This window comes from Geotrypetes seraphini, chromosome 9 (genome assembly GCF_902459505.1).
Source record: "Geotrypetes seraphini chromosome 9, aGeoSer1.1, whole genome shotgun sequence".
NCBI lineage: Eukaryota > Metazoa > Chordata > Amphibia > Gymnophiona > Dermophiidae > Geotrypetes > Geotrypetes seraphini.
This window is the reverse complement of record NC_047092.1, coordinates 146,300,617-146,318,187: the sequence shown is the minus strand read 5'-3', so window position 1 is coordinate 146,318,187 and position 17,571 is coordinate 146,300,617. Positions and strand designations below refer to the sequence as shown.

The 17,571-nt window shown below is 40.5% G+C and overlaps 1 protein-coding gene across 8 annotated transcripts in view; it reads left to right on the top strand.

The window, feature by feature from the left end:
• Positions 1–17,571, top strand: part of DOCK10 (dedicator of cytokinesis 10) — a 432,092-nt gene that overhangs the window by 170,838 nt on the left and 243,683 nt on the right. For all 8 annotated transcript variants that reach the window (XM_033958682.1, XM_033958685.1, XM_033958678.1 and 5 more), the window contains one exon: positions 15,170–15,259. In XM_033958682.1, coding sequence (XP_033814573.1) covers positions 15,170–15,259 — 90 coding nt within the window. The remainder of the gene's footprint in view (positions 1–15,169; positions 15,260–17,571) is intronic.

Sequence of the window (17,571 nt, the reverse complement as noted above, 5' to 3'; positions counted from 1 at the left end):
GGATTTTGAGGTCTATTTAGTAGATTCTTTTAAGTTTCAAGTTTCAAGTTTAATTTTCATTTGATGAATCACTTATAACAATATCTAAGCGATGTACAATTTAAAAAACCATCAGAATGTGGTAATACATTTAGTTTAAATAGGGTAGACAATAGACAAAACAAATTGGACAAACGGGAGATAGTGGGAAGGAAGGGGAAAGTTACAATTTCATTATTTGTTAAAATTTTACATCAAAAGGAGAATACATTAGGTAATAATGGGGCGAGAAGAAAAAAAAAGAAATAACGAGAGAACCTAGGATATTATGTTTCATGAATCAAATGCATCTTGAAATAAATATGTTTTAAAAATTTTCTTAAAAGAGACGAGCTCGATTGATCAACTGGGTTAAAACAGCGGTAGACACTTTTAATATACATGCTATATATTGTGTCTTCCTCTCCTTGGATTTTGGATATTGGTTATAAAATTACCCCACAGGGTTCCTAACCAATCGGCCACAAATAAATTTATAATATAATTATGTAATTGGCACATCCTTCTCATAAAGTCCCCCCCCCCAGCAAAAAAAAAAAAAATCTCATCCATCTTACAACCATTTTCAAACAGGAACATAAGAATAGCCTTACTGGGTCAATGGTCCATCAAGCCCAGTAGCCCACTCAAACGGTGATCAATCCAGGTCACTAGTACCTGGCAAAAACCCAAAGAGTAGTAACATTCTATGTGACTGATCCAGGGCAAGCAATGGCTTCCCTCATGTCTTTCTCAATAACAGACTATGGACTTTTCCTTCAGGAAATTATCCAAACCTTTCTTAAAACCTGTTACACTATCCACGCTTACCACAATCTCTGGCAATGCATTCCAGAGCTTAATTATTCTCTGAGTGAAAAAACATTTCCTCCTATTGGTTTCAAAAATATGTCCCTGTAACTTCATTGAGTGTCCCCCCTAGTCTTTGTAATTTTTGACAGAGTGAAAAATCGATCCACTTGTACCTATTCTACGCCACTCAGGATTTTGTAGACTTCAATCATATCTCCCCTCAGCCATCTCTTTTCCAAACTGAAGAGTCCTAACCTTTTTAGTCTTTCCTCATACAAGAGGAGTTCAATCCCCTTTATCATCTTGGTTGCTCTTCTTTGAACCTTTTTTATTGCTGCTATATCTTTCTTGAGATAAGGGGACCAGAATTGAATGCAATACTCCAGGTGAGGTCGCTTCATGGAGTGATACAGAGGCATTTCAACATTTTTAGTCTTGTTAACCATCCCTTTTTTAATAATTCCTAGCATCTTGTTTGCTTTTTTGGCTGCTGCTGCACATTAGGTGGAAAGTTTCATTGTATTGTCTACAATGACACCCAGATCTTTTTCTTAGGCAATAACCCCCAAGGTGGACCCTAGCATCTGGTAACTGTGATATGTATAATAGTCAGCAACTTGCCATAGAAAGATAAGGAAAAAATGTATGTGGTAGCTTTGCTTCATATGTGGATTGTTCCCAACAGTTACTCTCCCACCATATAACCAGTAAAATAACTCCACCCCACTCATCTACTCAGCCTTTCGCCACTGCTTCTTTATTGATGGGGCAGGAACCCAGAGTGGAACACCCTTCTTCTGGCTGGAGCACTCCACCTCCTCCAGGCAGTGGGATGGTGCATGGATCATTCGCAGGATTATATATTTATTACACACTGAGTTGATAGAGCCTCTATTGAAGACATTATAAAATTACTTTCATAAAGTTATACATGTGTATTCGGCTGCAACATGTATGCATTTATCAACTCTGAATATCTAGACAGATGCATGCAGTTATCTGTTTAAAGCAGTGGTGTCAAAGTCCCTCCTCGAGGGCCGTAATCCAGTCGGGTTTTCAGGATTTCCCCAATGAATATGCATTGAAAGCAGTGCATGCACATAGATCTCATGCATATTCATTGGGGAAATCCTGAAAACCCGACTGGATTCCGGCCCTCGAGGACCGACTTTGACACCTGTGGTTTAAAGTTATATGGTCATCATCCCACTGAAAATTATCTTTCTAGTCATCAATTATACTTGCAGAATTACTTGAGTTAAATTTTAAGCAATGTTTCAGTAGAAATATTTTCATATTCTACTCTGAGTTTTGCATAAGTCATACTGATGTTATCTAGAATAGAAAAAGGTTGCACTCATTTCTGCTTATGTGCCAATTGCTAACAAGTTCCAGGTTTCTGCTAATAAATCACAGAAATCCTTGTGAAACTCCAGTGTTTAATGTGCAATGTAATAGGGTGCATCATTGCATATGCTGTGATAGCTGTAGATTGATGGCCCCAATGTCATCTTTGAGGAATGAAAGTGTAAAATGAATTTGTTGTGTCTTGCTCCTGCAGTTCATTAGTTTCTCCACTAACTTTAGTGCAGTTGCAACAGAGGTTCATTAATAATTTGTGTAAATCTCTCATATGTACAACATGACTATATACTTGTTTTGTTCTCCATTGTGACCAAACTGCTCATACAGGCTAGGACAATACTTTATATTGCTGCATTGCTTCAAAGCTGCCAGATACAATATCGCTTTATAGCACATGAAGGAATGGGATAGATCCAGCTTGTACTGTGTTTCCACGAAAATAAGACCTACCCTGAAAATAAGCCCTAACATGCTCCTAATATAATCCCTACCCCCCAAACCTCTTCCGAATGTTCTCGACACTCCCCGACTCCATCCATGACAATAGTGCTGCCTGATTCGCCGGCGGCAGCACTTTCTCCCTCCCTCTCCCCCATGTGCAGTATCTTTCCTCCCCTCTCACCCATCCCCTTGCGCAGCATCTTTCTATCCCTCCCACCCATCTCCCCATGGATCAGAACCCTGACGACCCTCCCACTACAACTCACTGTGCAGCATTTTTCCATCCCTCCCTCCAGTACTCCCGCGCAGCAGAACCCCGCCGACCCTCCCACCACGAGACCAACATACCTCTACTCCAAACAGCAGCGGCGGCAGCTCTCTGAACAAGCTGCTTGTGGTCTTCCCTGATGGGTGAGAGGGTTGGTGAGGCTCTGCACAGGGGGATGGGAGGAGGGATAGAAAGAGGGGAAGAAAGGAAAGAGGAAGAATTGGGATGGAGGAGAGGAAGGGAGAGATGATCGTTGTACATGAAAAAAAATAAGACATCCCTGAAAATAAGCCCTAGTGTGTTTTATGGACCCAATAAATTAATATAAGACACTGTCTTATTTTAGGGGAAACATGGTACCTATGGTTCTTTCTACTTGTTTTCCACAGCAGGAAGTCTGAGTTCATATTTAGGAGCTTTTTTTTTTTGCCTGACTTATATTCATGGTTGCAAATGATCCTATGCAGGACAGGTATCTGTTACTAAGACACATTTCCTGTTCAGACTGATCTAATTTTCTGCCTCTCTGTATGTAAGTTATTTGCCTTAGAAACATTTCTGAGCATCCTGTAATCATTCTTTATTTTTCAAAAATGCTTAAATTGGCAAATTATGTGCTTTAAAGGAATAGTAAGGCCAATATGTTAGGCCTTTGGATATATAGGAATACAGCACAACAAATAAGTTTCAGCTGATCATTGTTTGTGATTCAGCAGATAATGTCTGGCCCGTGTAGTCATCCCCTACTGCCGAGCCTTACTAGATGGGGAACAGAAGCTTCCTATCTACAGAAGCAAAATTCAGGGCTCTAGTGACAATGGGGTCAGGAATCCAAGTTTTAAATGTGTAAATAATACACTCCACATAGGATTAGTTTTCCAAAGAAAAGACTTTACACAAAACAGGCTACTTCAGCTGAAATAATTTCACATACAGTACATCTGGCTGAAGATGAGTTCAAACACTCCATCTGTTATCCACTGCCTGTCTATGAATTTTTCCACTGACTTGACTCTGTTATCTTTGGACCTGATACTGAGTTATGCTAATAAATTGGCCTCTTTTTTACATTTTTCTAGGGCTGAGTGCATAACGTTATACTCAAAGGGGGTCAATATTCAGTCTACAGTGGTCGGCAGTTTTTAAGCCGCTCACAGCTGCGGGCTGAACTGAGCTCAGATTTTTAATACTGGGCCGTGTCTGGGCGCAGACATTAAATATCCAGGTTATAGTGGTGACCTAGAAGCTAACTATGTACTAGCCAGTTTTCACACTGGTGTATAGCTAGCTTGGCAGATAAAGTTAGGCTAGCCTTTTTGCTGTCCTCACTCTTATCTACTTTCGTGACTGGTTAGCAGAATGAATATCGTCACTAACTGGCCCAAGCTCCACCCAATACTAGCCAGACAGTGCCTGGGTGGTCACAGGCAATATTCAGTTGTAATGCCATTTGACTACTACCGACTATTGATAGATGGGTATCTCAGTGGGGTTTAATTGGGCAGGATACCTTCCTGACTGACTAAACCCTTTTGAATATCAGTTCTACAGTTTCACTAAGGCTCTGATTCTATTAAACGATGCTGGCATCGGCGGCCACCTAAGAAACAGTCGCTGATTGTGTGTCAATCATTCACTGGCGCTGTTTATAGGAGTGTGGCTGTGTTTTTCACACAGTGCCTTAAATGTAGGCCAGTATTTTAAAGTCCTACATTTAAGCCACAGGTTTCACGCCTATGGAGACGCATAGGGATGCCTATGGATACCTAAGGTCACTTCCGGCGCAAACCACGCCCCTGCCGGTCTTAGGTGATCATAGATGTCCCTATAAACCTGCATAGGTATGAGACTGGTGCCTTAGAACAGTGCCTTCAATTTTTTTTAGAAATGTGCCCCTTGATTGGTCAGTTAGGCAGCAGTAGGGTGTCTACCGTTGCCTAACTGCAGCATATCCTGTACAGAATTTTGGCCTAAATGCCTAATTTTAGGAGCATAAAAAGTGGGTAGAATAGGAACAGATTTAGGGTGGGAAATACTTATAGCCCAGGCCCTGATTCTATAAAAGATGCCTACAGTTAGGCGCCTAGGTTTGCATGCCTATCCGATCTATGCACCTAACTTAGATTTTTAAAATTGGCTTAATCATCACTGATAATTGACAGCGCCATTAAAAACCAATTAAAAATTATTTCAAAATTAATTTGACAGTAGGCACCAATCTCAGTAGGCGCCTACCACCTCAAGGGACACTTCTACACCAAGATGTCTACCAGCCCCTACATGGAAAGTAGGCATGGTTAGGGGTAGATTTAGGGTGGAGTTTGGGCATGGAATGATTTAGGCGCCGCTAGGTGCCTATTTTAGGCACAATCATTTAGGCCAAGAAAAACCTGGCCTAAATGGAGTGTGCCTAAGGATTTTAACACCTAGCTACTTAGGTTCCACTAGGCGTGATTCTGTTTATAGAATCAGACCCTTTGTACTTAGCACTGACTTTCATCATTAGGCTTAACTCAGTCTAGGCAAGTGATAGCAGGCCTAAATTTATAAGCAGAACTTTCAAAATCCTAAATTAAGATGAATTTTTAGCTGAAAGCTTATGCTTCTAAGTTTGGCTGAAAATAGGAGATGAACAGGAGCATAAATTTAGGAGCTCACCTTGTTTTCAATATTAAGCCTAAAATGTTTCTTTCTATTTATGTTTGTTTATAACATTCAATGACATAAAATATATTATTGAAATTTTCCATGTTGCAAATGACAGTCGATCCTTAGCAGACAGAAGCATGGGACTGGTAAAATTCCAGTGATCCTACCAGCTAAGTGGCTGATACAGTTTCCCAGATTCTGGTAGATGAAAAGAAGAACGAGGAACCAATGTGTAGAGTTGCAAGGATGAGAGATTCCTAGGTCCTGCCAGCCAAAGGGATGTGATAGCAAATGCATTTGTGCGTTTCTCCAAGCCCTGTTAGCTAAAGAAACGCTTGAGGAACTGGAGACCATAGGCATAAGGCTAAGAGAGGTGGGAGATAGATGTGAATCCTATGAATGGTCAGAGAGGAAGTTGGAAATATCCTTCATATAAAAAGAGTATAGAGGTCATTTTAGAAATTTTGTGATTTTTACAGATGTACATAGTGACTTTTACATGGGTAAATGGTTAGAGCAAGATAATTGTAATTAGAAAGACATTGTTTACATGAGGAAAATATAGAGATGTGTAGTTGGAAGGGGCATGTTACAGATGGTCCTTAAATGGCAATTTGACTCTTAAAGATAGTAGCATGACACTACCACTAGGGATTAGAAACATAGAAACATGATGACAGATAAAGGCCAAATGGCCCATCCAGTCTGCCCATCCACAGTAACCATTATCTCTTCCTCTCTCTGAGAGATCCCCTGTGCCTATCCCACACTTTTTAAAATTCAGACACAGTCTCTGTTTCCACCACCTCTTCCGGGAGACTGTTCCACGCATCTACAACCCTTTCTGTAAAAAAGTATTTCCTTAGATTACTCCTGAGCCTATCAACTCTTAACTTCATCCTATGCCTTCTCATTGCAGAGCTTCCTTTCAAATGAAAGAGACTCAACTCATGTGCATTTATGCCACAAAGGCATTGTAAACGTCTCTATCATATATCCCTTCTCGTGCCTTTTCTCCAAAGTATACATATTGAGATCTTTAAGTCTGTTCCTATATGCTTTATGACAAAGATCACACACCATTTTAGAAGCCTTCCTCTGGACCAATTCCATCCTTTTTATATCTTTATGAAGGTGCAGTCTCCAGAATTGTACAAAATATTCTAAATGAGGTCTCACCAGAGTCTTATACAGGGGCATCAATACCTCTGTTTTCCTACTGGCCATATCTCTTCCTATGCACCCTAGCATCCTTCTAGCTTTTGCTGCCACATTTTCAAGCTGTTTAGTCACCTTAAGATCATCATATACAATCACACCCAAGTCTCTCTCTTCTGTTGTGAACATAAGTTCTTCACCCCCATAAGTTCTTCACCACCATTCCTTTGGGTTTTTGAACTCCATTTTGAATTAGGAGCCATAAGAGTTAGGACCAACCAGAGATTGTGTTTGGTAGGCCCTTGGAGGTTCTAAGAGGTGTAGGGGTCCCTGGGAGGAGGGGGGTCTTTGACCAGGAATCCAGGGAAGGGATGGACTTGGACTAAAGTTATAAAGAATGCCTTCAGAAGATTAGTAGTCTACTCAAGAGGGAGGGAGTACCTTTGCTGATGAATATGGGGGAACAATGGCATAGCCACATGTGTGCCACTTCCCTTCCTCCATACCTCTGTAACGTTCCTGGCATGAGCAGCAATACCCAAGCTGCTGTCACACCAGCATTAGCTCTTCCTCTGATGTCACTTCCTGGACCCACACCGAGCCAACGCTGGCGCAACAGCAGCTTGGGGGTTGCTGCTTATGCCAGGAACATTACAGATGTACGGGGGAAGGAAAGCGGTGCGCGAGCGACATAAGGGGGTGGGGAAGGAGCATGTGGAGATGGGGGACGTGGAGAAGAGGGCAGGGGAGGGGTGCATCCACCCCCAGGCACCTCTCACCCTTGCTACGCCACTGCGGGGGAAGAGGGTCTTCTATTGCTATTGCCTTTTCTAATGCTCAAGCCCATTTAAGTTACCTTCTTGGGAGCAGTGGATCATGTATTAGTGGTCCGGTGCATCTAGGAATCGGAACAAGAAAAGCTGATAACTTGTATTATTCATATACCACATAAGTCACTAATATGTGGTACTAAGTTAGAAGTGCCATAGGTAATGCAGTAACTACTGCAAATTCCAACTTTCACTTCAGCTTATAAATTTCCCTTTAAGGAGATGCACTCTGAAAATTTCCCCACATAATGTCTACATTAGGCTGAATTGGCATGAAAATTCAAATCTGCAAAAATACAATTGCTCAGCTGTGCTAGAAAAACATTGCTCTGTTATAATGATTTCTGTAGGTTATACCAGGTGAATGCAGTAAAGCAAATATGCATAATAGATAGTTCAAGACAGACAGATGAGACATACATCAAACAAAGACAGCAATGTCATCAAGATTTAAAGTAAGTGCAATAAAATTGAAGATGGTGCAGCTTTTACTTGAGCATCACAAAATATGAGATAATGTTCTGATCTGGAAATTCTGTAATTCATTGTGAACTCTGAATATAGAGGAACTAATAAAAGGCAACTAAAGAGCACACATTGGGGTAGATTCTGTAAAGGACGTCCAACTGTAGACGTCCACGATGTCGACATCCAACGGCTTAGGCATCAAAATTAAGTGGATAGTAAGTCCAATTAATGACTTTAACAAGCCTTAATTGGAACATAGACGTCCAAACGATGGACACGATTCTACAAATGGATGTCCACAATTTTGTGGATGCCAATTGGAAGAAGCTGCGCCTAAAAAGTAGGCATGGTATAAACGTATCATAGGCATGGTGTGGGACTGGCTTTGATGTGGACGTCACTAGTGTGATTAGTCTATTTCTGAGCGCTCGAGTACATCTACCTAACACCTATATTGTAGGCGATTGAAAAGCAGGTCTACTTTGGAGCATGACTTGGGTGGTAGATAGACGTGAGTTAAATAGACAGGACTTAGGCGGGCTTTGGATGTCTCCAATGTGTTCTGCTAAATAGGTTTATGGGGCTTTTATTTTCACTTTATTAAGCTCAAAATACATTTAATAATGCCCACATAAACAGGGCACATGAATACAGATATATTGCCTGCAAAATCTTCTAATTTTTTTGGGCAATCAGCAATGGTATTTGCTAATTATAGGAAAAGATCCATTAACAAGCACAACTCATGAAAAGATATCTTTATATTACTTACTTAAAAAGCTTCTCTTTTTCTAAGTAAAGAGTGCTGCAATGTGCAAAGTCTTGAAAGAGCTGCATTAAGCAAGGCTCATGAAAAAATATATATATTGCATAGATAACTTCATTTCCAAACGGTTAAGAACAAAAAAAAAAAAAGAGATACAAATGATCCATGGCTTCTAATTCAGAGCAAATGGGTGTCTCCAGCTGTGCAACCTCATTGTGAGATCATCAAGGTGCACCAGGAAGTAGAATGACGCTAATAAAATAGGAATATGTGCTGGGGGAGCTGGTTGGGATTTGAACCCATGAACTTTGGAAGATGGAAACAGGGCTTTTACCCATTGAGCCACAGCAGCTGCTATTCAGGTGCCTCTTCCTGACATGTGATATGATACCTTAGGAGATCCCTAAGATATCATATCACATGTCAGGAAGAAGCACCTAAATGGAAGCTGCTGTGGCTCAATTAAAAGCCCTGTTATCATCTTCCCTCCCTCCATCCCATTGTCCACCATCTCTCTCCCTCTCCTCTATTTTTAGACCCTTTACGTATTCCCCTCCCCCTCTCAATCCGGCATATGCACATCTGTTTGGATCCCTCCTTCCCTCCCTCTGCGTACTTCTACACCAGGGCCCGCCCCTCCCCCCCCCCCGAAGGTCTGCATGTTTTCACCCTTCTTTCTAGTGCCCTCCAGCTTTCCAGTTTTATCTTCAAAGGAGCCTGCAGAGGATCGCCGGTTGGCTGTAGCGATCCTAGCAGGCTTCCTTCGGCTTCCACGGCTTCTCCTCTGATATATGGGACCACAGCAGAGGAAACGTGCTGCGGAGGCTAAGGCAGCCTGCTAGGATTGCTACAGCCGACCAGCGATCCTCTGCAGGCTGCTTTGAAGGTGAGAATGAAAAACCAGAAGACAGATGGTGGACAATGAGAATTAGGGAGAGAAGGAACAGGGTATTTTCTCGTGGGCCAATTTTAATTACCCTGAAGGGCAAATTTGACCCACGGGCCTGAGTTTGACACCCCTGCCTTAGTCTAATTAAAAGGCATCACTTACAGCTTGTTTCATGATCTTATTTTCTGTGTTGGATAGAGGTAAGCTGACTTCTACAATAGCTAATGAAAAATGAATGCTCTTGTTTCATGACTTAGCATTTGCATAAGTAAGGAAATAAGATTCTTTTAAGAAAAAAGAATAGCTATAGTCATCTAAAGCATCTGGTTTCATTTAATAAAGATTATGTTTTGATTGGATACAAGTTCTTTCCTTAGCTTTTCTTTATAACCGATTGTAGCTGCCCTTGAGAACTTTTGTCTACTTTTCATAATGGAATCTGCTCCCTCTCTCTATTAAAACATTCATCTACCATATGGTGAAACGTAATGCAATCGCTGGCCGGCTTTCATACAAACTGTGCTCATTTCTAAAGTAAAGCAAGCTGTTAAACAGGAAGTGTCTTTGTGGCAAGGCAGCCTGCAGTGCTCTGGATGCTTCTAATTCTCAGAAGGGAAGTAGATTTCTGCTTTAATGAAAGAGTCACCAAAATAAACATAATGAGATCATGATAATGAAAGTACCTTGCAACTTTTTGTACCCTGCATATTATTTAGATGTTTGTTAAAACACTGAAAAATGCAGAGCGTGATATATTTTCAATCTCCTAAAAATAGGCTAATGCTAGATAGAGTCTATTCCTATAAAAGATTTTATTAGAGACTATGGATCTCAAGTGCCCGCAGCTATTCGCCGTCAGAACCAGTCTTGGCTAATAGCCTATATGCGCGCTATCATCGGTCCAACTGTCTGTTTTTTAATTTCTAATTTTTAAATTTTATTTGCCTCTATGGACTCATCTTAAAATAACATTTATGTGACTTATGTATCTTTAAATATATAAATATACTTTCGCCCCTTTTATAGGACTTTGCTTATAAGGTTTTTTTTACTTAGCTCGGGTGTAGTTTTCTACCCGGCCTTCCAGAAGTAGTTCTGACGGCGAATAGCTGCGGGCACTTGAGATCCATAGTCTCTAATAAAATCTTTTATAGGGATAGACTCTATCTAGCATTAGCCTATTTTTAGGAGTTATTAGTGTGTTACACGAGAAAAACGGATTGAATATTTTAAATCTCTCCATATATTATGAATAAAATATTATGACTTAGGTTTTAGTCCACTTGAATATAGAAATGAAGACCAACAAACAAGTTGTACGTAATACCATTTCTTACAGTGCATGTTGAACTGATAGTCAAAACTATTTAACTTGGAAGGAGAGGTTTCTATCTGATTAAATTACACTGAGTGGATCAGGAGGTGATATACAATAGCGTTTAACTGTGCAATGCCGCTGACTATCTCTTCTGACTGACAAGGCATTCACTGGGCAGTGTTGGGGTGGTCCAGGGAAAGGGTCTAGGACAATTCAGCATGGCCAGTTCAGCATAGCTGTTTCAGTCAGCCCGGTTCAGCATGGCCGTTTAACCACAGCAGTTTCATTGAGGCCTTTGTAATGGCAAGCACTTACCTTGCAAAAGCTGTGAGGTTTGAAAGAGAAGGAGGAATAGCCCCCCTCACCCCACTGGTGCTCCTTTCCATTCCCTTCACCTACCTGTGGTCTTCTTCTCCTGCCTCTGCATCATCTGGTGACTTCGAGGTTTGAAAGTGTGGGGGAGGAGGGAAGGTTGGCATCATCACAGATCAATAAGGCACATCGTAAGGTTTCCCTTTATACTGGAACAGAAAGTTGTCCAGAGGGAAGACTTACGGGGCAAAAGGTTGACTTTGAGAGGGTTTCTTAATATTAAGAGATTAAACAGCCCATGCTGAATGGGCCGTGATGAAATGACTGTGATGAACTGTCCCATGCTGAACTGGCCACGCTGAAATGGCCTTGCTGAACTGGCCCTACAGATATGGCCTTGCTGATTGTCCCACTCTCCCAAGGAAGAGGTTAAGCGGAGCTGTAAGTTTTATGCAGGCAGTGATAATATTCAATGCCGATGCGTACATATCTAACCAGGCAAATAGGAGCAAATAAAAAACAGGCCTGTCTTTGCCTGGTTAGAAACGTGGCTATGGTAATGACATGAAAACATAGACCTCAAGACCTTAAGTTGAGTGGGATTCTTCCACCTACAGCCCTGACAGTGTGTGCTGTTTCACTATCGTATTTTAAATAGTAAGGGACAAGCAAGCTCTGCAGGTCTCCAGGGAACCTGCATGTCTCTTGTAATTGAAAACACAACAATGAAACACCGACCCCTACTGGCAACAATGCAGTTGGACAACTCCTGCTCAGCTTAGATGGAACAGTGCTCAAGGAACAGAAGTCAAGAATGTTCAATGTCCTGGACTCAAATTAATTTTATAGAGACCTCAGCAGTGCCTCTTAATAGGGAACCATATTCTGTGCCAATGAGTATAATGCACCCACATCATCACTAATCAATTAATTTGTCATTCAGGTTTTTTTCCCCAATTTTTTTAGTTGTAAATTTTTAATGTTTCTTTCTTTAAAGACTTTAACCATCTTTGACATTAAATTACACTGTCATAGTGCCGGGTATGGCTTGAGTAAGGAATGATCCTTGAAACAGCCTTCATGAGCAAAACAGTGAATATACATGAGAGAGATTTGCATAACAAGGAGGCATGCATGCAAATCTCTCTCATACATATTCATTGTGGATATCCTGAAAACCTGAAATGCCTGTGGACCTCAAAGATTGAAACTGAGTAGCCCTGGCCTATACGCTACCATCCCATTACTCTGCTTATCCTATTTGTGGAGTCTGTCGTCAAAATGAGACATGAGAGAACCCCTAGTTTCTGTTGGCCTGCCAGATGTCATTATCAAAATGACTGATCCATCTTTTAAAATATAAAATTATACACTAATGTATAACTAATAAACTCAAGACCTTATAGACCACCATATATAATCAACTACCTAGCAGATTTTTTAGAAGTATTTATATGCATTTCAAAGCTGTAGAAACATTAATAGCTTGCAAAAACCATGACTGAAAGTCTCTGATGAAGAAGTTCATCTCAACACATTTTTTAATGTATATCATAAATCATCCAAGACAAAACTATGTTTCAAATATGTTCTACGAGGGATCTTCAAAAAGTTTCCACACTTTTAATTTTTTTAACACTATTTATTAAAATATCTCAAAATCAAATGATATCCCTTTTCCACATGATCACCCTGTTTTGTCTGATGAACTAGTCACATGACATGACATGCCCTCTTACCACTTCTCCTGTCCCAACCATTTCCCCCAAAATATTAAAGTGCAAAAACCTTTTGAAGGACCATCATATATAGGGGATCAGGTTTATGTTTGAACAGTTTTCAACATGACACCAGCAAGCCCTGAGGTTAGCATCATTTATTTATTTATTTATTCATTCAATTTTCTATACCGTTCTCCCTAGGGAGCTCAGAATGTTTTACATGAATTTATTCAGACACTCAAGCATTTTTCCATGTCTATCCGGTGGGCTCACAATCTACAAGTTCTATGCTGTAATGTGGTCATACAGGAAAATGGCACTGTCTCAGAGCTGACTGGTGGCATTTTCACAACAGACCCTGGCAGGAGAGTTGAAAGGAGACAGATTCAAAACGAATGCTAGGAAGTTCTTCTTTACCCAACGTGTGATGGACACCTTGAAAGCGCTTCCAGAGGATGTAATAGGGCAGAGTATGGTACTAGGGTTTAAGAAAGGATTGGACAATTTCCTGCTGGAAAAGGGGATAGAGGGGTATAGATAGAGGATAGAGGATTACTGCACAGGTCCTAGACCTGTTGGGCTGCCGCGTGAGCGGGCTGCTGGGCACGATGGACCCCAGGTCTGACCCAGCGGAGGCATTGCTTATGTTCTTATATTCTTAATTGAGAGTTTCTGGTACTGGGGATATAGGTACTGGGGATATAGGAGACTGGGGATATAGGAGAAGGCCTACATGTTTCAGTTTGTAATTTTATTTTATCTTTCATTTCTGGAATGGAAACAAATGGAAAAAAAAAAAAAAAAACCATGAATTTCAGAAGGGTTTTCCTTCATAAAAAAATGAAACTTTTTATTGCATTTTAATTTAAATAGAAAACAAATGTTTGTGTCTACTTGAAACTTAGCCTGAAATATTGTAAATGAGCCCAATAAAAGTGTATCACCGCCAGTGTGTTTGTTGACCTTTGCTTTTCATATATTGTGATACCCTAGTGACAGGGTTGGTTGGGCAATGCTCATTTTAGTAGGCAATTGGCCCTGTTAAATGTTGCTCAATACTTAGATCACATAACAGATTACAATCCTCACAAAAACTCCTCTTTATGCTTGTTTATGAGAGAAGGGCCATGTGTTCAGTCTCAGTGTAATACGAGGGGCAGCTGAAAAGTTCTCTCAGCCCAACCAAAAAGGGAATGATGTGGAACCATGCAACTTAAAAGTTACTCCACACTTTTCCTGACACTTTTTGTTTCAATGATATGAAACGAAATGAAAAGTGTCAAGAAAAGTGCGGAATAACTTGTAAGTTTCATGGTTCCACATCATTCTCTTCTTGGTTGGGCTGAGAACTTTTCAGCAGCCCCTCGTATTGTGATGTCATAATGCCTCATTCCACCAATGCCTAAGAGCCAGCCTCATCGGTGATGTCACAATGGCTCAGTTTCTCTATTCTTGTGCCCATTTACTAGATGCATTTGCCTCACTGAAATGAAATGTGTCAAGAAAAGTATGGATTAACTTGTAAGTTTTATGGCTCCGCATCATTCTCTATTTGGCTGGACTGAGAACTTTTTAGCAACCCTTCCTAAGGTGTTTGGTTTAAAGCAGTGATAGTAAAAGTTTGCAATTTGATTACATTTATTGTCTATATTCTGTGCTCTTCTTCCTAACTTCTCTTCAATATATTGTAACTTTTCCACATACTTCCTTTCCTCCAGAGTGTGTCCAATAAGTTGAATTTCAGTAGTAATTATGAAAGACCAACCTCTCCTATTCCTTTTATTATTGTGCTAATCGCTTAGATTCTTACAGATTAATATTCAGCTGGCAGCGTTCAGCATGCTTTTAAAAACTGACCATTGCCGGTTAAATTAGCCTCAGATAATCAGTGCCATACCATGTCTGGGCACCAGCCCAGATGATCCAGTGTTAATTTAAGTGGGGCTGGCCGCCGGAGGTTATGCAGGTCTCAGCCAATTTTCAGCTGGGACCCACATAGCCAAATAAGTTCTTTTAAATATCGGGCCTGCAATTTGTTAGGCATCTGAACAAGCCAATACATGTTAAAAAATTCATATTCCTACAAGATGATATTTCCATCTTTGTTCTCTCTGAATGAATGTCTCTAAAACCTTTTTTTTATTTATTGTTAGACAGATACAGTTTCTTGGGAAATGCGAACCCTTTACTCCACTGTTCCTGAAGATGCAGAAGAAAAAGCAGAACATTTATTGGTGAAAGAGGTAAACATCTTGTTTGCTAAATTTTTGCAGAAGTTCACAACTGTAGCTGGAATTTGTATTTTCAAAACTTATGGTGCATTTCTACATAAACAAACAAAGCAAAGTGGTAAGGTCGAGATGTTCCAGTAGGGATCTTTATTGTCAATAACATAAAAATATTCAGTGACTCAACACTGCATGCATTTCGGTACTCAGGGTACCTTCCTTAGAAGTCTTGAAATTTGTTGTTTAAGAACCAAACGGTTGTGAAATTGAGCACCAGTCTAAATCTTCTTTATAAGAGAGGCAACAGGGTTTGTTTTTTTTTCAAAACCTACCTTTAAAACACAACCGTTTGGTTCTTAAACAACAAATTTCAAGACTCCTGAGGAAGGTACCCTGAGTACCGAAACGCATGCAGTGTTGAGTCACTGAAAATTTTTATGTTATTGACAATAAAGATCTCTACTGGAATGTCTCAACCTTACCACTTTGTTATGCTTATTTGATTGCTTCCGTGGGGATTTCTTGCCGCTTCTAGTGCTACGCTCCACTGCATCCCACTTTTGGAAATCTCAGGAATACAAAGAAGTCTGCAGTAAATCACTTAGGGATCTTTGTCCACATGCCTTGAGATGCATGATAGAACCCCTAAGTACGTCTCTGATGGTAGAAAGTATACACCACAGTTCAACAGCTGCATGAAAATATGTTTATAGATCTGAGCAAATTAACAGTGATCATAGGAACCAACTTTTGAAAATGATTGGGGGTGCTAAACTCAAAACAAATTGCCACTCGGACACATTCAAGGTGTTTGTTCAATATTGGGAGTGCTCAAATACCAACAGCACCCACAGAGCTGGCTCCGATGACAGTGATCATAAACTGTTCTATTTAAATATCCCAATTTCCATAAAAAGTATTTTCCAGAGGGAGCTCTTTCTTCCCAGCCCCCTACAAATAGGCTGTTACTGCATCTTGCAAGGGATAAACAAAGAGAGTGAGGAAGAAAGAATCTCGGAATAATTATAAAATGATTTCCCAACCTGTTAAAGAAAGTAGTATTATAAAATGTTTCTTCAAAGGTTTAGCGCCTTATTATCTCACTGTAGTATATTACAGGTACTATCAAACTTTATTTCTAGGCTACTTCATAATCAAAGCTTCACATGGGCATAGCCCTTGGTGCATTAGAAGACATAATTTTCAATGATAACATTTCTGCAAGAAATATCTCAGTGAATAGGACTCAATCTGAATCAATTTGTAGGCCCTCATTTACTAAGCCACGGTAGAGGTTTCTACCTTGGTGTCAGGTCAAAAGTGCGCCGGGACAAAGGCGCGCGCAGACAAATGAGCGCAGTGTGGAGGTGCGAGCCGCAGAAAATTACTGTTTTTAGGGCTCCGACAGGGGTGTGTGTGGAGGGAACCCCCCACTTTACTTAATAGAGATCGCGCCGCGATGTGGGGGCGTTGTGGGGGTTTAGGGGGTTGTAACCCCCCACATTTTACTGAAAACTTCACTTTTTCCCTGTTTTTAGGGAAAAAGTTAAGTTTACAGTAAAATGTGGAGGGTTAAAACCCCCAAACCCCCCACAACGCCGGCGCGATCTCTATTAAGTAAACTGGGGGGCTCCCCAACAAAGCCCCCCATCGGAGCCCCTAAAAACTGTAATTTTCTTCGGCGCGCACCTCCGTCTTGCGCTCAGTTGTCGGCGCGCGCCTTTGTCTTTCGCGGGGTTGTCTATGAACCGTCTACCTTGCCTGGAGCGCTAAATGCTTCGCTCATAGGAATTCTATGAGCGTTGGAGCATTTAGTGCTCTAGGCCATGGTAGAAACCTCTACTGCGGCTTAGTAAAAGGAAGGGTTACTGTTTAGTTTAGGGACTTTTAATAATACATGAGTAAAATAAATGTAATATATAAGGGGATATTCCAGGGAACAATTCAAGATGTTCCATTATGCTTATTATGACTCTTCCGTGTTTAATTATTTGTCACCATGCTATCTGGTTGTGAAATATTTAGCATCAGAAGACCCATGATTAATGATACTCGTCCACACGGATAAGTAGACTGACCAGATCAGTACAGGAGCATGGGCAGAATATATCCAGACATCTGCGATAGTCAATGCCCATATCCAGATAATTATCTGTACAACTTAGTATAGGAAAAATATCAGCAGTATCCAAAGCACTGAATGATGATTTTCCTATGGTGATTACTCTTGAGAATTTATAGACCCTTAAGGGTATTGCGATCTGCAGATAAAGTTTTATTTGACATTCCATCATTTTATCAAATCAGACTGAACAAATATTGCTCTT